This window comes from Meleagris gallopavo, chromosome 5 (genome assembly GCF_000146605.3).
Source record: "Meleagris gallopavo isolate NT-WF06-2002-E0010 breed Aviagen turkey brand Nicholas breeding stock chromosome 5, Turkey_5.1, whole genome shotgun sequence".
In the NCBI taxonomy this organism is placed as follows: domain Eukaryota; kingdom Metazoa; phylum Chordata; class Aves; order Galliformes; family Phasianidae; genus Meleagris; species Meleagris gallopavo.
The window spans coordinates 57,087,561-57,109,019 of record NC_015015.2 but is presented as its reverse complement, the minus strand read 5'-3'; the positions used below and the strand labels follow the sequence as shown (position 1 = coordinate 57,109,019).

Sequence of the window (21,459 nt, the reverse complement as noted above, 5' to 3'; positions counted from 1 at the left end):
AAAAAGAAAAAAAAAAAAACAAACAACCAAAAGCTAAGCAGCACGGCATCATTCAAATAGATACTTCTTTAGCATATTTAAACCACTGTGTTGTTAGCAGGAGTGCCTCGGAACCTAGTTGAGGTGGAATTGTGAAGGTAGTAGTTTCATACATTTATGCTCTTTCAGCTGGGGGATTTAGGAGCACTAAATCCCCATGGAGTGCTGGCCACTGAGCCTTTGTTAGCAGCAGGCTCATTCCTGCCTCTTGTCTTCCTATCAGTGGTTGGGTATCTGCAAGTTGGTTTTGGTTCCTTGTTTATGGATAGGCTGATTTCTCTTGTTGCAGAAATATTCCCTGTCACAAATTAGGAACCAAAGGGATTGGTTCCTTTTGCTTAAATCCTATTTTTTAATGCTTTTTTTTTTTTCCCCAGCTGTTACCCTGTTTGGCTTAACTACTGTTACTACATTTTGCAATTGGTAAATCGTAGGAGGAGGATTTTCTCAGGCACTGGCACAGCATGAAGGTGGTTTTTGGAACTGAGGTGTTTAAGAAAAGTAGAAGGAGCGGCACAATTTTATTTGGCAGCAATTAAGAAACATTTCCTACAAATTAAAAACCACAGGTTGTTTGCTGCCGGGAGGAGGGCGTGAAGGGCTGTGCCTGGTTTGTTTGGGGTTTGTCTCAACTTAAGGCATTTTATAAGGATGAATATAATCCAGATGTTTAATTTGAAGATGCAAACAAGTGTTTGTGTACGTATGAACTTACATGCACTTCTGCTTGACCCTTTGCATAAAGAACAGGATCAGCACCTGCCTGCACCTCCCGTGGGACATCCTTCCCTGCACCTCTGTCCTTTTCCAGCATGTGCTATCCATCAGTAGTCAGATAGCTGAGGATGAAAGGTTTGTGTTTATGCTGAAGTGGTGCTGTAGGATGGCAGTTCAGTGAGCCCTCCCTGTGCACAGGGCAGCTGGGTGGTGATCTGCATCCCAGAGGCTTTTTGCAGCACAGTAACTGTGTTACGTGAGTATCTTATTTTGTTGACCGTGCATCGAATGGTTGCAGTGTAAAAGGTGAAATCCTGCAATCATGGAGTTACAGAATGGATGGGTTGGAAGGGACCTTAAAGCCATCCCTGCCATGGGCTGGATGCCTCCCAGTTTGGGATGCCCAGGGCCCATCCACAGCCTCGGGCACCTCCAGGGGTGGGGCATCCAGAGCTGTGGGCAGTGCCAGGGCCTCACTGTCCTCTGAGTGAAGACTTTCCCCTTAACATCTGAGCTGTCTCTCCCCTCTTTTAGTTCAAAACTGGTCTTCCTTGTCCTCTCGCTTTTCCATTCACATGAAAAGTTCCTCCTCTCCTGTTTATAAGCTCCCTTTAGGTACTGCAAAGCCACAGTGAGGCCTTCTCCTCTACAGGCTGAACACCCCCAGCCCTCAGCTTGTCTCCATAGGAGAGGTGCTCCAACCTTTGAGTATCTTCATGCCCTCTTCTGGACCTGCTCCAGCAGCCCCATGTCTCTCTGTGCTGGGCTCAAGCCTGGACACAGCACTGCAGGTGGGGCTCACAAGGGCAGAGCACAGGACAGTCCCCTCCCTGCCCTCTGTTGGTGCAGCCCAGGATGCAGTTGGCATTCTGGGCTGCAGGTGCACACTGCTGGCTCACATCCAGCTTCTTACCATCCGAACCCCCCAGTCCTACTCAACAGTGCAGCTCTCAGTGTTCTTCTCCTGGTCTGTATGCATAGCTGGAACTGCTGTGACCCAAGTGTGGCACATTGCTCTTGGCCTTGTTAAACCTCATGAGGTTCTTGTGGACCCACTTCTCGAACCTGTTCACGTCTCTCTGACTGTGTCCCTTCCTTCTGCCATGTCACCACTCAAGTCGGTGCCATCATAGAATCCTAGAATGGCCTGGGTTGCAAAGGAGCACAAAATGCTCACCCAGTTCCAACCCCCTGCTGTGTGCAGGTCGCCAACCAGCAGCCCAGGCTGCCCAGAGCCACATCCAGCCTGGCCTTGAATGCCTGCAGGGATGGGGCATCCACAGCCTCCTTGGGCAACCTGTTCCAGTGCCTCACCACCCTCTGGCTGAAAAACTTCCTCCTCATATCCAACCTAAACCTCCCCTGTCTCACTTTAAAACCATTCCCCTTGTCCTATCACCACCCACCCTCACAAACAGCCATTCCCCCTCCTGTTTATCCGCTCCTTTCAAGTATTGGAAGGCCACAATGAGGTCTCCCCAGAGCCTTCTCTTCTCCAAGCAAACTGCTGTGGGTGCACTCATTCCCACTGTCTGTGTTGCTGCTGCTGAGCACCGGTCTCAAAATGGACCCGTGGAAGGACACACGGCTCAGCACCAGCCTCTGCCTGGACACGGAGCCACTGCCCATGGCCCTCTGGCTGCCACCACGCAACCACTTCCTTATCCACAGAACAGCCCACCCTTCAAGTGCATCTCTCTGATATAGAGTTAAAACCGTGGTGTGGGACCATATCTAAGGCCTCACAGAAGCTCAGGTAGGTGACATCACTGCCCTTTGTCCACCGATGCTGTCACTCCACCACAGAAAGCCACCAGATGGGTCAGGGTCAATTGCAAGTGGATTGTTTATTAAGCTCTGTTTTGCTTAAGAGCCTACTTCACACTGTTCCTCTATCAGCATTTACTGCAGTTTGCTTTGAGGAAGATCAGCCGTCTAGAAAGTGCTGTGCTGGAAATAAAGTCAGGAATTGGTGCAGCTATTTTTGGGGAGTTGATGGTGTGTTTTTATTTGGGATGTCTCTTCAGGTTTTGAAATCTTTGTGCTTCTTTCAAACAGTTACACTTGGAATATGGGGATATTGATGCTGTTGTTAAATAAGAGTATCACAGACCTTTAAGCTGCTACATCTGGTTCCCTTCTTCCTGAGGAGTGTGATGGTAAATCATCCTGACTGAGGGATTAAAAATGCCTTTGGAGCAGATGTTTTCTATTTTTAATGGGCAGTTTTATCTTCAGAAGAGACAAGATAAAAAGGAACAAAACCCCAACCTAAAGAGAGACATTTGTCCAATTCATTTTTAATTTCTATCTTTTCAGCACGGCAGTGAGAGGCAAACCCAGAGCTGCTTTCCCTGCCAGTAACGTATTCTCATCACAGTGCATAGAGATACTGTCAAATGCTGGCAAGACGATAGCAAATATTTAACGTTAGTGTACTAATTTCTTCTCTTTCTCCCAAATTTATACATTTATTAATTATATAATTTATCAGTTACACAGCCTTGCAGAGCTTTGTGTCCTCAGATCTGGTATTGCTGTGTTGTTATGAGGTGAGGATAACATAAATCATTGCTAAGCTGCAGTCAGTTGTCGTGGGAAGAGAGGAGTGTGCAGTTTCTGTGATGAGCAGTTTGCAATTTCAGCGTGCCATCTCTGAAACGTGCTAAGTTCAGAAGTGTTATTAACTTACTAACAGGTGTTGTGGTGGCATTTTGTAAATTAGAGATTTCTTGTTCTTGCATGTCTGGTTCTTACTGAGTGGTGCTGGTGACAAAATGGAAGGTAGGAATGCCATTCAGAGGGAACTCAACAGACTTGAAAGGTGGGCCTGGGAGGATCTAATGAGGTTCAACACAGCAAAGTGCAAGGTTTGGTACTTGGGCCGGAGGAATCCCAGGCATCCATACAGACTGGAAGGGGTGGTCTTTGTATCCCTGCAGAGAAGGACCTGGGGGTCCTGATGGATGAAAAACATAATGTGAGCCAGCAGTGTGCTCCTGCAGCTTGGAAAGCAAATGGGATCCTGGGCTCCATCAGCAGAGGGGTGGCCAGCAGGGACGGGGAGGTGATTGTCCCCCTCTGCTCTGCTTTGTGAGGCCCCATCTGCAGTGCTGTGTGCAGGTCTGGAGCCCCCAGCACAAGAAAGACAGGGAGGTGTTGGGAGAGGGTCCAGAGGAGCCACAAAGATGATCAGGGGGCTGCAGCACCTCCCCTACAAAGACAGGCTGAGGGAGCCGGGCTTGTTCAGCCTGGAGAAGAGAAGGCTGTGGGGTGACCTCATTGCAGCCTTCAGTACCTAAAGGGAGCCTACAGACAGGAGGGGAGTCAGCCCTTGGAAAGGGGAGATAACAGCAGGACAAGGGGAAATGGTTTGAAGTTGAGGGAGGGCAGATTTCAGTTGGATGTGAGGGGGAAGTTGTTTGCTGTGAGAGTGGTGAGGTGCTGGAACAGCTGCCCAGAGAGGCTGTGGATGCCCCGTCCATCCCTGGAGGTGTTCAAGGCCAGGTTGGATGGGGCCCTGGGCAGCCTGGGCTGCTGTGAGATGTGGAGGTTGGTGGCCCTGCCTGTGGTGGGGGGTTGGAGCTTTGTGATCCTTGAGGTCCCTTCCAACCTGGGCCATTCTGTCATTCTTTGAGCACTGAGTTCTGTTTCCTGGAAGTGTTGTCGTATGGAATGTAATGAGGGAGGTGGGATATTGTCGTGTGGTCTAGCAGAAATAAGTGTGTCTTTGGTAGTATCTGCTGTGCAGTGACTCGAAAGGCATGTCCTGGGTTTGGTTGTTTTTCAGACTCTGTTTATTTTCTGAGCAGTATCTTGTTTTGCACGTGTTCTTACTTTGGAACAACTGGAGCCTTCTGAACGTGTTTTTACTACCAAAATATGCGTGTTACGTAAAGATCCATTGAGTCAGTACAGCCAAACCGCTGGGTTGTCCCAGTGGTGCAGGTTAGCAGGAAGCCTTTTGCAGTCCTGACTCTTTTTCTCTCAGCTTGTTGCAGTTGCAGGTACAACACTTGGACCCTTGATTTTATACTTAACAATTTCTCCCAGTCCAGATGACGCCGAGGCTCAGACTTTGTACCATGGCTCCTGTGGGTCAGGTTGGTGCTTACGTAGTGGTTCTCAAGAATTGTTTGGTGCAACATGTAGCTGCTTCTTTTAAGGGCCAAATTACTTAAGAGCACAACAAGTCAGATCAAAATGGATTCCCATGTTAGCTGTGGTGTGTTGTTCCATGCCGGCTAACGACGTTGCGCTCTGAGCCTGAGATCACTGTATGCACCCCCAGTCATTCCTCCTGCTTTCTTCCTACATTCAGTGTTTTACCTGACATCCTCTCCCTGTAGAATAGAATATGTAGAGTAAGTGTACTGTCCTTGATACTGGAGCACCTGGTTTGTGTAGCAAATGCATAACTGGCTCTGTTTTTTCAGTGTCTCGCTATGAAATCATTTTCTCTATTAGGATGCTTAGGGCACAACTGCTCTTACAGCAGGCAGTGCTGCGCTGATGATTTCTTGTGGTGCTGCAGGTGGGGTCATTTCAAGTGCAAGGCCTTGGGGAGTGCAGCCTCAACCAGGAGACAGAACCAGCCAGGAAAGCAAACAGGACTTCAGTACGTAGGTTTGTGTTCACTGTATGAAACAGATCTCTCTGGAGCTGGAGGAGGGCTGAGTGCTCTCTGTTTGTCCTCATGATTTTTAGGTACTCATGCACTCCTCGTAAAGCCGAGGGAAATACAGCACGAGCTTTTCAGACATGAACTGAAGTTCGTTTTCCTGGTGGCACTGACCTGTGTTATGAAAACAAGTGGTCTGAAACAGCAAACAGACTGTTTGCATCTTGTACCTCTTGTTCTTGGTGTTTCTGTGGGGCATCTCAGAGGGTTCCTTCTCTGGAAAGCATGGTTGCAGCTCGTTTCCTAGTTGGTTACTAATGCTGGAGCAGTGCTCTTCGGAGAAAAGTGAGGCAGGACCTTAACTTGGCACTTCCTGGTGTTCCATTGTTTGTGAATTCAGCTCTCCTGTTCAGGAAGAACGTGAAAAGTTCCTGTATTATTGAAAACCTGCGGGCTTAAGTAAGTGTTTTCATGGAGTGGTTTTGGCTTTCTGGTGGCTTTTTTTTTTTTTTCTTCAGTAGTACCCAATCATGCAGACACTTCAGCTGCAGGACAGTGCAGAATCCAGCCCTCACAGTTACGTGGGAGCATCTGTCCTGGGGTACAGCACGAGGGCAGACGTTTGGCTGTGCTCTCTGCACCCTGCCTGGTGCCTTGGTTACCCACTCCAATATAACCAGCCCTGCTCCCACATTTGCAGCAACTGAATGGTTTGTTTGTCTTGTTCTTGAAACCACGTACAGAATGTCAATGTGGGGATGTAAGATTACTGTTTTGAGGCAATTAAAATATAATTTGTCTGGGGGAAGGTAGGGAATTCCCCTGGACTGTTATTTATGAGTCTATTGGCTATAGTTTGAGATGCTGTTAGTGCTTTCCTGACTGAGGCTGCCAGGGAAAACAGTATAGATTTGCTCTGGAGGGTGGGTTTTCTGCTCTTTTAGAGTAAGGTGGTTGTTGGGTTGGAGTGATTTGTAGTGGGAGAACAATTTGGGGCCAGGTGAGTTGTTGCAGCCCTCCAGCTTGTGTGGGTGGGTGCTGCAGCCGCCTGTTGCAGGTTTTGTGCTCCAGCTTAGCCTTGGAAATGGAAGCAACAATTCACCTCCACAAAATGAGAGAAATGCATTATCCTGCAGGGCATTGAAGGGAAGTGGTCCTCTGCTTATGTCACACCATACTTGGTTGGGAGGCTTGTATTCCGATACATGCTTTTCTGTAGGCCTCCTGCACTGCACCGTGTGGTTGTTACTTCCCATTCTCATGCCTCAGATGGAGTTTGATGCTTTAATTAGTTTTCTGGTTCTCAGGCATCTCCAAGAATTGTTCCAGCCCTTGTCCGTGTTGTGGCCGTGGCTTTTCATTGCCACGAGTTTAAGAGCACCTTAATTCAGTGCCCTGCCAGAATGTTCAGTTCTCTTTTCCTGGTTTTCCTGCGGTACGTTTGGGCTCCTCTTTCCACAGGTCACCCAGTACTCATTAGCAGGATCAGGAATAATTGCATGTTGCTCATTCTGTGACCGAATAGCTGTGGAATTTATAGAAAGATGGCTTTCTATGCATCTTCAGGAGAAATCTGCCTTGGCTTGAAATTTCCTCACAGCCATGAAGGGTAAACAATTTTCAGTTGAAAAGCAGTGCCAAAAAAGACTAATTTTTACAAATTCTTTGGGACAGGTTCAGCAACAGGTTCACCCCAACCTTTCAGCAAAGGAAGATTCCCTCTACTACATTGAGGAGTTGATACTTCAGCTGCTAAACAAGCTATGCATCGCCCAGCCACGCACAGTCCAAGACGTAGAGGTAAGATGAGCTACTGGAAAACCAGTGCTTGCTCCCACAATCACTGGGAGGAACAAAGGTATTCTGAGCAGTGCAGCTTGAAGTTGAAGCAAGGGGAATCTGAAGAGCAGAGCTGTTTTTCTAAACTGTTAAACAGTAGTCAAGTTTCATTAAGCAAGTTCAATTGGAAATTAATTTTCTTATGCCATATATCAGAGTAGAAATGGGTGGGAATTCTTGCTTTCAGCACTGTTTTTTAAAAATGCAAAGTACTTTGGAGGATTTTCTGCTGCTTGAATACATTTGGACTTAAGAGTGAAAGGATGCTGTAATTATATTTTTTTCCCCACTCTTTGACTTTACGTCAAAAAAAAGAAATGTTGTAATGTAAGGTTAGGCCTGGACTGTGAGCTGAGGGGATGGAGCTGTGTGTTCCTGGAACTCACTGAGGCTCGTGTAATATTGCAGCTGTCTGCTTTTGTGTCATCAGTTAAAAATGAGAGCTTCCATGGAGTGTAGAGCACAGAGGGAGAAAGTGCTCTCATGTAGCTGTGATCCATTATAGCTTTGCAGAGTATTAATTTTGCATCAGTCTGCATGTCAAGGATTTTCAGCCTCCAACAAAATGAAGTCCTTATGCACTGTGCTATACGTTCCTCGTGGAAATAAACATATGCAAAATTACTGCCTGAGGAGTTCTAGATCCTGACTAGATGCAATAATCACCCTTTATTCAACATTGACTCGATTCATTAATAATTAAGTTTGGTTTATGATTAATATAATACTGATGCATAAAGATTATAGTATGACTAAATAAAACTTAATAGTCCCATAATAGCTCTCAGGATTGTTAGTGCTTTGAGTCTGGATTAGATGTGAAGCTGAGAAGTTCTGTGTTCTTTCTCCAGCTGCCAGAGACCATACCCTTCAGTACACAGGGCAACTTGAGAGGGCACTGATTACTTTATGCACCAACTCCATCGTTTTCTGCTTCTGAATTAAGATGATTGAGTACTCTGTGTGCATCTGAGTTAATTTGTTGTTAGGTATGTGTGTGCTCCACAAATTGCTGTGTGCAGGAGTGCTCACAGGCCTGTGAGGAAGCTGGCAGCTCTCTGAGCTGTGGTTATGGATGTCACAGCAGATGCTAAATCCTGTGTGTTGTGTTTTAAACATACCTGGCGTTTTAAAGCTGTGAATAATAAGACAGTGCTACACTTGGCACTGTAACAATTCTTCAGTATAGAAACACAGCTCTGTCTAAATAGTGGTAAAATATTCCCCAGGATCTTACTGTTCAGTAGGTCAGAAAATCCAGACCCTTTCAGAGCAGGGAAAGTAGAATTGAGTGATTTGTTATGGTTTGTGGTGAGGTTGCTGACCAGCAGGCATGTGAGAGCTGCAGGTGAAGGCTCCTGGCTCAGCTGCTGCTGTTCTAAGCTGTTAGGAGATGATGTGAGAGCTACAATCTTTAAAGTTTATCATGCAGCTATTTACATAACAGCCTGGAGTTAAGAGAACTATTTGTGCACAGTACTAAACCTAAGCATTTGCAAGATGGAGATCAGAAATCCCAAGTCATAAACATTTTATAAATAGTAAAAGCCCTTCAGATGATCTCCAAGAAAACACTGGCAAAATCCTGGTGCAGGTGATACGTGGCTTGTCGAAGGACATCCAAATTCCACATTATACCTGTTTACATATGCTTTCCTGGTAGCTTTTCAAGGGAAACCCATTTCAGTGAGGTCTGCCTGCAGTGTCGGGCTGCTGCCCAGGAAGGATTGCAGTGCGTTCATCCGGCACAGGCAGCTGGCACAGAGGGCTGCCTGTTGGATGGCCATAGGCAGATGCTAGAAAGCTGCCTCTAGGAAGACCTCAGGCCTCCTCTTCCATTTCAGAGTATGTGCTGCACTACAGTAGTGAGCTGTGCAACAGCTTTTGGGGTTAAAATCAGATAATCTGCTGCAAACAGAATGCAGTCGCAGCATCCTGGAAAACAACTTGTTATATGTTGGCTGTTTAGCTTAGAGAAAATCTGTTTTTCCAGAGTCATTTAAGAATCAGCCATCAGTCCACTCCCAGCTCATAGGGGCTGCTGCTGCAGCAGGAAGCCTGGAGAGCTTGTGGAGAGAGGACAAGGGTTTTACATCTGTTAGCATGGGATTGCTAACGTGTGGAACTGCAGCCCAAAGCAGTTGGTTCTCTTACAGAGGGGTCATCCCACTGTTCATAGGCAGGTGGGGAAATGTGAAAATCCATATAAAACTTATATAAAAATGGCCTGAAATTGCAAAGTGCAACAGGGAAGGTGCTCCTGTGCAGGCTAGTGGAGCACAAAGTGCTATAGGAAACCTTCTTCATCAACTGCAGCTCTACTCACAGAATCATAGAATGGCCTGGGTTGGAAGAGACCTCAAGGATCACAAAGCTCCCACCCCTGCTACATGCAGGGCCACCAACCTCCGCGTTTTATAGTAGCCCAGGCTGCTCAGGGCCCCATCCAACCTGGCCTTGAACACTTCCAAGTTTGTGGCACAGCTGGAAGATCTGTGCTTGCTTTTTGTTTCTGCCCCAAACTTCACCTGATACAGTGTAAGTTGCATCCTTTTATGAAACAGGAACAATAACAACTTGTTTTCTTCACTTCAGTTGTGAGCTGTTGAGTGCTTCCTGATGTTTATATTTTGGTCTCAACTGCAATTTCTTACAGTTCATGTGATCTGAAGATCATAGAGCAGGAGCTGTTGTAAGAGATGGGAAGTTCCTTGTGCTTGGGACAGGAAGGTTGGTTGGGGTTACTGAGCACAGCTGAATAGGGTGAGAAGGAGATAATAGTAAGAAGTATTGCAAACACTGTGGAGGAGGATAATTCACCGTACTGCAGGGGAAGTAATTTGTTGTTTTTTAAACTCCTCTTTGATTAATGTAGTTAATCTGAGTGTGTCTGTTTGGACAGGAGCGTGTTCAGAAGACGTTTCCTCATCCCATAGACAAATGGGCCATTGCTGATGCACAGTCTGCCATAGAGAAACGGAAAAGAAGAAACCCTCTCCTGCTGCCTGTGGACAAAATACACCCCTTATTAAAGGTACTTAATGCAACAGTTGATACTGCTGCTTCTGCACACCACACATCCCAGCTGTACTGTTGCCCTTCAGTATAACCTTTAAAATTCTTTAATTTGTGTAGAATTAGGTAAGTTTCTCATATTGGCAGAAAGAGTAAGTAGTCATCATAGAACAGGACAAATACATTGCAGTGTGTAATACATATAGATTCCTGAATTCATCTTATGGGCTGATCTACTTTGAAACATAACTAGTTTGTTTGGGTTTTACTTATGTTAAAAACTAACTCAAATACCTTACCCACTTCAGTAGCACTGTTTTGATGGCTTTATTTATTTGGAAATGCTGCAGAAACCAAAACAGGAGAGAACAAGTAGATCCTGTTCCCCGTATACTGTAGACTAAGATGTGTATCACTGTCCTTTCATTTAGTGTTAAATATCACTGATACCCTTGTTTTAAAATCTATACATCTGCAGTGATATTACAAAAGAGCAGATACAGACATTATTGTTGCTGTGAGCAGTGTGACCATCTCTGTTTTCAGATATCAATTATAACAGATGTAGAGCTTCTTACTTGCAGTCAAGATTTCGTGCCACATGGTATCTATTCATATTGTGCACATGGAGATTTTTTTTTTAATGATGAAACAGCACTCTGTATTTTTTTTTTTTAATTATTTTTTTTTAGGTCAGTGTTGAAACACTTTCAGGTCTGTGCTGAATCAGTAGACTGATGCTGATTCAAACATTGCACTTTTTTTGTATTTCTTTTTCTGTTTTTGTTTCTGGTTTGTAGCCTAAAAGATGTTTCTTTCCAGTGTTGCGTGTGCCAGAGTTTCCAGCTGCATTCAGAAAACGTGATTTGGGCATAAGCAGAAACCAAAGTAATTTTCAGGCACCGTTGCTGTGCTCTGACACACAGTGTCTCAGTTTGTGACAGTTGATGAGATGGAAGAGAAGTTAGGAAAGATAACAGCATTTTGTAAGACCTCTCGACGACGCTGGTTTCCTTTTGTTGAAATCTGTGTTAGACATGTCTGGACGTAGGTACAGAGCCTGCTTGGTTTTTTAACAGAAGTTACATCCAGTATTGAAGTTCCTCCAGTCAGGATACAGCAAATACCACAAGGAAATATTTGCAAACATTTACTTTGAGGCTGTTGGTTAAATTTCCTTTTGCTATCCTTTGCCCCTGCTGTCATATTGCTGTGAATTATCAACGCGGACAGGATCAATGTTGGTAGAAAACAAAATGTGTTAATGTCATTCCAAGTGAACTTTTAGAATAACAAGCATTTTTCCTCTTCTTTTCAATTTGTAGGAGGTCCTGGGTTATAAAGTAGATTACCATGTCTCTCTGTATATTGTGGCTGTCTTAGAATACATCTCAGCTGATATTTTAAAGCTGGCTGGAAACTACGTTTTCAATATACGACACTTTGAGATCTCCCAGCAGGACATTAAAGTATCCATGTGTGCTGATAAGGTAAGGAGGGGCACTGAAATAAGTCTTCTGGACAGGCAGGTTTTTTTTAGAGGGTATGTCTGAAGTGGCATAGGAAGGGAGTCTCACTTAAATGCAGAAGCACTGCTCTTTATTTGTGCCAGAACTGTCACAGTAGAGACTTCACCTTAACTTGAGCCTGTTTTGGATCAGTAATACTTCTTAATAAATAAATATAAGGACAGAAAAACTTGTCTTCTGTTTCTCAGCTGCTACTGTACTCACGATGTCGCTTTTTCATGACAACTGCTTCCTTCTTTATAATAGAGAAAAGATCTTCAGTTTTCCATCTTCATTAATATGAGAAACATTTTCATTGAATTTTATCTTTCGTGGGAGGGTTTTGTCCAAACCTAGGCAGTATGCCTTGGTTTCAGAGTTGGTTCTGCATGAATTGTAACTTGTTTTCTAGGTTGTACTAACTTATAAAGGGAAAAATGGCTTTGGCAACTGTTCCAGCCTTCTGCTGCCAAAGTTTAAATATTACTCCCTTGTGAAAGCGATCACAGAAAGTATTGTATTAAAAACTCAAAGGATTTCTCTGAACACACTGAAATAGCTGAGCTTGAGCCAAGAGTTAGAATCAGGCTTGCATGTAATTTTTTAACATTTCTTTGCTAGGTTTTGATGGATATGTTTGATCAGGATGACATTGGCTTGGTTTCTCTCTGTGAAGACGAACCTTCTTCTTCCGGGGAACTCAATTATTATGACCTAGTGAGAAATGAAATTGCAGAAGAAAGGCAATATCTCCGGGAGCTGAATCTGATAATAAAAGTATTTCGGGAAGCTTTCCTCTCTAACAGAAAGTTGTTCACACCTAATGTAAGTCCTTTAGTAGGTTATTGATATCTAATGCTAGTTTGTCATGTAACGTACCAATTTTACGTTAGCCACATTGGAAGTAAAATTGAATATGGTTTGTTGTATGTCAGTGCATAACAACTGTTGACTGCATGTGAAATAAAAGGAGGAAATTGCCACCAGTAGTATGCAGAGTGCTGTTCTCAGAGTGGAGTTTAATGGATGAGATTCCTGGTCAGATGCCAGAGATGGCTGATGCCTCCTCCTCATGTAGGTAATAGTTACACAGAAATCGTCTACCAAGTGTACAGGGAATGCAGATGGATCCTTGAATCAACGTTTGCAGTCTACACCAGGGCATCCTTTCTGTGGAAACTGCAAGTAAAACTGCCCTTGACTTCAGGTTCATGTGAACAGTCAACACGTGACTGACTGTAAAGGAAATCTCTGTTTGATAAATGGTTGAACTTGATATTTGAAATGATATTTGTGGCAAATTGTTTTTTCAGGATGCTAGTCCTAAGGGAAAAGCACAGCTCATGTAACTGAAGTAGTAGTAATGAGAGATGGGTGAGTCTTTTCATGGAAGGGAAGAGAAGGGGGCCAGGGCAGCAAAGCCTGAACTGGTTTCCTAGATTCCTGGTTCCAGAAGGTCATAAGAATTGGCAGCAGCAGACATTTCCATTGCTGCTGAGTGTGGAGGTCCCTCAGTAGCTGATAGGACATTGGAGTGTTATGCAGATATGGGGACAGAATTCAAATGGAAAACCTAGGAGAAGGGAGTGATGATTTGGAGCTGAGGAGCAATCTTTTGTTACTGGGGAATGGATATGAAAGACCTGGATTGCTGGTTTCCCTGAAGAGCTTGCTGTGGTGTAGAGCTAGCAGGAGGTCAGATGTAGCTGCACGGTTAGGATAAAAGCAGAGCAAAGTTTTGAGAAGTATGTTTCGGAGGGGTCACAAGAAGAAATGCAAGTTGTTGTATAGTCGGGTGTGTTTGTGGGATGTGAATTTGAAGTCTAAAAGTAGGATGGGGAAAAGGAAACAGGCAGCTCCTCTGTACCCAGGTAGTATTTTCCTGATGTAGCCAAGTAACTGCTTTAGTTTTACCTGTGGTTTTGAGGCTCTGACCTCGGAGCAATTTGAAATTGCCTCCTTCCTGTTGTGTTCCGAGAGAAGAACCAACAGAGGGGAAAACATCAGCTGCAAATTGTGGCTGAGAAGGACATTTCTGTCCAAAGCACTGAACAGGCTGTACCAGGACTGCTGCTGCTGTTCCTGGGAAGGATGATGTGCTTTCTTTTGCTGAGGTGAGAACTGTGCAAGGCTGGCTGTGTCCAGACAAGCTTGCAGGCTGGGGAGGCCATGAAATTTAACTTTCTTCCGATCTCTTCTCCACTTCCCTCTTGGTTCAGACTTCTTAAAAAGGCTCTGGTATTTCCAGAAGCAAGGGAAATGATTCTAAACGCTACTGAGATACATTTTGTGTTTGCAGGACATTGATGTGGTGTTCAGCAACATTTCAGATATTCATGAGTTGACAGTGAAGCTTTTGGGATTGATTGAGGATACTGTTGAAATGACTGATGAGAGCAGTCCTCATCCTCTGGCTGGCAGCTGCTTTGAGGATCTTGCTGAGGTACAGATTTTGTTTTGTTTTGCTTTTAATATTTTCGTTTGGGGCTTGTTAGGGTTTCTTTTAATCCCATAGTTTTGTTTTCTAAGTAAACATTTGGTCATGACTCAAATATCTCCAATAAGTGCATGAGTAGTGGTTCTTTTAATAAGTTCAGAATAGAGGCCTTCCCTCGCTGTTCTTTAATAGGTAAACTGAAATGTGTTTTCTACCTGTTGCAGACACTGTATCAAGCAGGTAAGCACAAAACTGAAATCTTACTTTGGAGTGGGAATTAATTGTTACAGTTGTGCAGGGATGTGGATTTGAAAAGCCATTGTCTGGGACTGCTTACTAGAAGGTGGTGGTACATTGATTTCTGTAGGCCTTGGTGTCAGGCCCAGTGCTGCCCAGGCATTACAGCATCTGAACACAGCTCTGTGAGATGAGTGGCTTGAACTCCTCAGACAAATATTTTGGGATGAGATGTTCTGACCCAAAAGAGAGAAAGATGAACCACATAGCAAATGTGAGGCTCGTGGTTTGTATTAAAAGTACTGTGTTTAAGTAAACTGGGACCTTCTCCATTTCACTTGAGTATCTCTTATTAAGTATGGAGCATGTCTTATTAAGTAAATTATGTCTAATTTGTGAAATTGGAGGAATGCATGAACACACCGGTACCTTTTGTACACTCTCAATAATTACTTTATTGAGAGTGTGAAGAATACGTGTCCTTCAGCCCATGTGCTGTTCACTTAGGAATTTCCACAGAGATGAATTTCGCTGGCTTTAGTTAGCTGCTCATGTAATGTCACTTAAAAAGTCCAGTAGAATAGGTCTTAGTTCTTGAAATGTTAAAGTCTGTTTGCTGGTACAATGATAAGCATGTGAGCAACAAAATGAAATAGCTATTCTGTTGAAACTGAAAAGAGACTTAGCATTTGGACAAATACAGCACAATCGTGGGGAACAAACGTATCTGTTTATTGCAAAAGCTGCTCTAAGGCAGTCTGTGCTTTATGGGGAACATCTTGGTAAGTAAAAATCTGGCTTGCTTTTCATTAACTGAAAAGCTTTACTAGGCAATGAAGAATGTTATTTGTTAAACTTAGTTTTTATGCAGTTGATAAATTGTGAATTTAATAGTTCAACTAATACAGAAGATCTAGTTAACTATACTGTTCATTTGATGATCTCACATGTTATGATCACCTTTCTGTGAACATGTGTCAAAGTGATTGTTTAAGAGATTTGAAAGTGTAGTGTGTTTACTTGCTCTGCCTCATTGCCAGGCTGGTTTGCTTAGTGTTTCCATTGTAAAGGTTCTTCAACTTATCTGAAAGGATAATTAAAAACAAACAGCCCTTGCAAGCTGGAATTTTCCTGCTTTGTCTGTTTTTATGCATCAGTCCTCTGGAAGGTTTCAACATAAATATTTTGGTGTTTCTGAGACAAGGAGGTGTGGGGAAAATTTTTCCCTGGTGTAAAAGAAATGCAAAAGCGCGGTGCCTAATACAAGTGAAAATGGATATTTGCTGATATGATGGTAAAATTGTTTTGTTTTGTTGTTGTTGTTTTAACTTGACATTAACTTTTACAATCCTGGGTACCACAGTTCTTTGTTATCACTAAAGAGATTATTTAAGGCAATATTCAGTTTGTGGCAGAATGTCTTGACTAAGGGCAAAGTGTCTTTGTGCCTCTTTTTAAATGTCCTTCAGAAGGCAGCTAACAAAGCAAATTTGTAATCAGTAGATTGTAAGCTCATTATCCTGGTATTTGCCTTTTCATAAGAGAGATTTTAGGTATCTACAGTGTAAAAAAAGTTGGAAACTTCTGCCCTACAGTAAAAGGGGCTGAACGGTACCAACACCAATCCAGAACTATATGCTGTATTAAGGTACTATAGATAGGCTTTTTGTCTTGGCTGGTATGGCAAAGAGAAACCACAGTGTACAGTGTTACCTTCCCCATCTTTCATTTGGGTGCTGTCAAATAGGAGTCCCGCTTTGTATGCTTCTAGGTAGTGGTGTGTACCAAAAAACGGGCTGTGAAAGTGCATTCAGATTCAGCTCAAGAAAATCAGCCTTTTCACATGGTGTCTGCTCATTTCTCATCAGCTGCTGCTGAACTGCCAAATCTATTTTCTTCCCCACCACAAGATAAAATCTGCTGCAAATGGACAGTGATGGTTAGAACTTGATGACTGTGAAGAGTGATGATAAGAATTTGCATGTAAAAAGAGAGTGCATTCTTTGCCTCTCATTTAGTTACAGCTGCCCCATGAGTAAGGGAGGAGATTCCTGAGTCCTCTGAGCCTGCACTGCTTGAGACTTCATCTGATGTTCAGATGAGCTTTTGTGATGCTCCCTACCCTCAAATTCTACATCATTCATCTGAAGAGCAGTTCTGCATTAAAGTGGAAAGAGAGACGTGCTTGTTCTGGGCATTGTGCCATCAGGACAGGATAACTCCGTGATTCGTGAGTGATTCAGCCCAGTGAATCTGCAGACTCAGGAACAGCTTGACAGGCTTTGGAGCAGGTGATGTATGGGCAGTGATAAATTATTCCTGCAGAGCTTCATGTAAAGTCAGGTTTTATCCCATCCTGCTGTAGTTGATAGTACAGAATCAGAGCCAGATAACCCATCCAGGGTCACGATTTCTGTGCCTGAAACTCCTGCTGTTGTCCTGCACAGGCTGCGAGGCGCACACAGTGGTTCTTGCAGATCTCCCACCCAGATGCTGTGGAGGTTTCAACTTTATCCATACTTTCTTACCTTGGAATTGGTGGGTCTGTACTTGAACTGGATGAAGATCCCTTGTTTTCTTGTAATCTTTTGGGCATGCTGCTCAGCCTACTCTTACTTTTCCGTACTTCTCACCAGAGTTTCACAGGAGCCAAATACTTCTTTCCTCCCGGTTAAACAGCTTGGCCCCTAAAGTCTCTTTTTAACCCTTTTGAGAGGACTTGAATCCAAAAGAACCTCACCGTAGTTACTTTGCCCCAGAGTGAGATACTTTCCCAGCTGTACTGCATGGCCGGAGAAAGGTGCGGGTTAGTGTTTACAAAGCAGTCTTTAAGCACAGCCCTCTGAAATGATGGCGGTACAACAATGCCTCCTTGTGACAGTTTCCAAAGTTCACCTGAAGTGTTACTTTGCTACACTTCTTTCCCAGTTGTTTTTCGTACTGGCAGAGAGGAGTTAAATAAAGCATTCGCTGTGAAATGTGAGTGGACTGAAAGGCAGAACTTTGCTCGTTTCCCACTGTTCCAGCAGAACAGTTTGTTAGTGATAAGTATGGTAAGATTGCACACAGTTTTTTCTCAGCATTCCTCAGTTAAAAAGTAGAAAAGATTTGTGAATTAGTGAATGTTTTCTTATTGCAGAATGGATCTTTGGAAAAATTCTACTTGTGTATTAGCTTATTAACAGGATGAATGTTACCAACAGGCATGGGAATATCATGCATTCTTCTTGTATGTATATAATTCTCTGCCTTTGTTTAGGAACAAGCCTTTGATCCATATGAAACCTTGTCCCAGGATATTCTCTCTCCACAATTTCATGAGCATTTTAATAACTTAATGGCAAAACCTGCTGTTGCTCTTCACTTCCAGGTAAGTGCAAATGAGAGATACTGAATTGGTTTGGTTCTCACGTTTGGAAGGTTTGCAGTAGGGGGTTACCTCTCATACCTGCCATTTCTATTTCTGTTTTGCTTTCTAACACCAAGCACAAGCACGAAGGAGTGTTATTTTCTCTTGCTTCCTTTCATACCCCAGGTCCTCATGTTTAGGCACTAGAACTGACAGTTTTTCTTGACCTGTTTATTCACCAAGATCATCTGTGATTTATTTATTTATTTATTTTCAACCTCTGCCAGCATTATGTTTCTGCTAAAGACTACTGTTCAGAGGAGAGCTGAGCTTGTGTTCAGTAGCATACTCAGAGGAGCTGTGTTCCCAGCTGAACCCATCACAGTTAGTTTGTAGTTTGGGGCTCTGTAAGATGAGTTTCCTCTCCTTCATGGTGAGTGTTTTCATTCCATCTCTGAGTGTTTGGTGAGATGGATGGTTGCAAATAGAAAGCTGCAAACCCTATTCCAGATTAAATTGGAAGTTGAGTCATTAGATGATGAATCTGGGCTCCTCTTTCTCCTCAGCACTGGAGGTGTGGGCTTTCCTGGGGATGTTCCTCTGCACTTGTCCTAGCCCTGGGGTAAAAACAGATCCAGGCTCTGGGCTGTTGGACACATAGCAGCTGACTCTGGCAATTGCAGAGTTGTGGCCTTGAGTCTTAAACAGAGGGGAGGGGTCATTTCCAAAATGGAGATCAAGAAATTTGGATTCTATTTGGTCATTATCTTGGGGTGGATGGTGGCAGGGATTTCCTGGCCTTTGGAGGATATCTCCTCATCTTAAATGCTGAATTACTGCTGGGAATGGGAAAAGATTTCTGATGCGTTTTCTAACTCCTAAACTTGTGATGTCTCACTAAGGAAGGGGAGATACTAATATTGATTTCCTCAAAATGTAATGACTCCTCCATATCTCTGTGGTAAATTGGCTGTAAACTGAAGCACAGAACGTGCAATTTGAAAGGAGGTGTAATTAGAGAGAAGTTGATGACAAATACAGGAATTCTGACTGCTCTCTTACACTCCAGTGTTTTCTTCAAGTTCTGCAGCTAAGTGTGGCCCAGATAGAACATGTTGTATTGGAAATGGACATGAACACTGTCCTGCATTCTGAGATGTGTCCAAAAGGTGTGCAGCTTAACCACAGTGCATTTTTTTTTTTAGGTCTTGTCACCTTGAGCTGTTGCTATTGAGGGCTGCAGATGGTAAAATGTAAAGGTGCTAAGGATTGTAATATGAGGGTCTTGAATATCAAAAGATGCTTATAAAAATGAGTGGTGGGTGACTTGGTCCTCTAGCTGTTACATCTAATTTGCTGCTTCTGGCAATAATGCAATCCATTCAGGTGCTCTCGTGCAGCTGTAGCACTTGTAGGGGTTGGAGATGTTCTCAGAGCTTGCTGGTGAGTATGCATCAAAATCCACCTTAAGCTTCTGATAGGAAAAAAAAAGATGATTACAGAGCCTGGAGGAGCATTGTCAGGTTCTATTGCTTGATTTGTTAGACAGATGTTTTTGGGAACTTTACTGTCTTCCTCACTCGTAAGCACAGAGTAATGTAAATCAGAAGGGACACTCTGAATGCATCCAACCTAACCATCTTGCTCAAAGCAGGGCTGACTTCAGAATTCCACCAGAGTGCTCAGGGCTTTGTCCTGCCCTGGTTTGAGTGTTTCGTTGTAAGTAATCCTGTTTGTTTTTTCTTTTCAGTCTACTGCTGAAGGTTTTAAAGAAGCTGTACGATATGTCCTCCCACGGCTCATGCTTATCCCAGTCTATCATTGTTTGCACTACTTTGAGTTACTGCAGGTAAGTGAAGCCACACCTTCTTCCTGCTGAAAACCTTTTCTTAATGTGGAGAATCTGAGCTTTGAAATAAGCAGTTAGATTTTACTTGCTGCAGCTTAACACTGAAAAACATGACAAACATCAAAATGACATCAGAGTGTGTCTGAAAAGCAAATTCATGTGAAAAAATCCCCAGAAGCACCTGTTGCCCCAATAAGAACATTTGAAGTAACTGTGTATCTTATTATACAAACCTTGACTGAGCATGAGTTCAAATATTGTTAACAGTGCAGTGCATAAATCTTTTAATCATTTCTTTACTTGAGTTCTGTGTTTTGTATCCCTTCAGTACAAACCTAAGCATAATTTAGATAAGTGTGACCAGATGCTGAGAACACTGCAGCTGTATCTCTGTTGATCTTATTGGTGCTGGGAGGAGCACTTCCCTTCAGCAGAGTCAGAATGACCTGTTCTTAATTTTCAACCATTTGCCCTGAGTGCTAAAGGGAAGAGATGCTGCAAGCAGTGCCATTTTTCATGTTGTACCACACTTTGTCTGTGATGAGAAGTAATGAAGATGAGCTCTACTGTGTTCTTATTTTCTATCATCTAAGAAATGGCACTGGTGAACTACACGGGCTTTCAGGAATTCCTGTTTAGGTGCTAAGAAGTTATTCCTGTCGGGTGTACTTTGGGGGTCTTGCTGTACAAATTGTTTACGTTGGCAACTGGCCTGTATGAGCATTTCTGTGCATTGAGGCATTACTTCCATTAGAAGAGCCTTGCTTGATTTCACCACAGATGACTTCTACTTGTTTTATTCTGCTGTGCTCTAGCAAGGTGGTTCGCATCAGCAGATACTTCCCTTGGGTATAACAGCTAAAAGCCAAAAGGTAACTGAGCATGTATCTGTTTTGCTTACAAGGAAATGTTTCTACAGTGAGTTATGAAATCAGAGGTCAGCAGTCAGCAGGAATTTAATGTCTGACATCCGTAATAATCATTCTTGAATAAGAAGCTGTCTTTGCTGTAGAGAGTGCAGTATCTCAAAAAATACGTGGAGCTTTTTTAAGTAGCTGAAGACTGTGTTTATAAAAGGTGTATCTTGCATTGGGAAAGTTTGTAATGCAAATAAGTTTAAGTGAATTATGAACTACACATGATATACTTAAATGGGTGAAATAAAATATCCTGTAGCTATAGCTTGCATTTTGTTAATAGCATCAGAAATTACACTTTTTTTTTTAAGTTCTTACCGTAAATACCTGTATAGTATTTGTACAAGTCTAAGCAATCTATACTCTTTCTTTGCATTTCATAGAATCACAGAACCATAGAATGGCCTGGGTTGCAAAGGCCCACAGTGCTCATCCACTTCCAACCCCTGCTGTGTGCAGGTCGCCAACCAGCAGCCCAGGCTGCCCAGAGCCACATCCAGCCTGGCCTTGAATGCCTGCAGGGATGGGGCATCCACAGCCTCCTTGGGCAACCTGTTCCAGTGCCTCACCATCCTCTGGCTGAAAAACTTCCTCCTCATATCCAACCCAAACCTCCCCTGGCTCAGTTTAAAACCATTCTCCCTTGTCCTATCACCATCCACCCTCACAAGAGTAGGAAACTTTGTAATCTAGAACATCTATAATCCAATGTACAGTCTTATCAAAGGAAAGAAACTGAAGCCTAGAAAAAGAACAGTTGGTCCCTTATATGGTTTTTTCTTCTTTTTTGATCATCTGTGCTATGACTTTGCATACACTGAATTAGATAAGCAAAATATCAGTCACTTAATTTGGCCCACAAACCTTCTGCAGTGTTTGGATTACCACAGACTTATAGTCAATTCCAATTCCAAGTGACTTAAATTTTAAA

General features: G+C 43.3%; 1 protein-coding gene across 2 annotated transcripts in view; it reads left to right on the top strand.

The window, feature by feature from the left end:
• The window catches only part of SOS2 (SOS Ras/Rho guanine nucleotide exchange factor 2), a 48,167-nt gene that overhangs the window by 1,992 nt on the left and 24,716 nt on the right, over positions 1-21,459 (top strand). For both annotated transcript variants that reach the window (XM_010712146.2, XM_003206840.3), the window contains exons 2-8: positions 7,052-7,177; positions 10,119-10,250; positions 11,557-11,721; positions 12,361-12,564; positions 14,039-14,182; positions 17,673-17,783; positions 19,513-19,611. In XM_010712146.2, the coding sequence (XP_010710448.1) occupies positions 7,052-7,177; positions 10,119-10,250; positions 11,557-11,721; positions 12,361-12,564; positions 14,039-14,182; positions 17,673-17,783; positions 19,513-19,611 (981 nt within the window). The remainder of the gene's footprint in view (positions 1-7,051; positions 7,178-10,118; positions 10,251-11,556; positions 11,722-12,360; positions 12,565-14,038; positions 14,183-17,672; positions 17,784-19,512; positions 19,612-21,459) is intronic.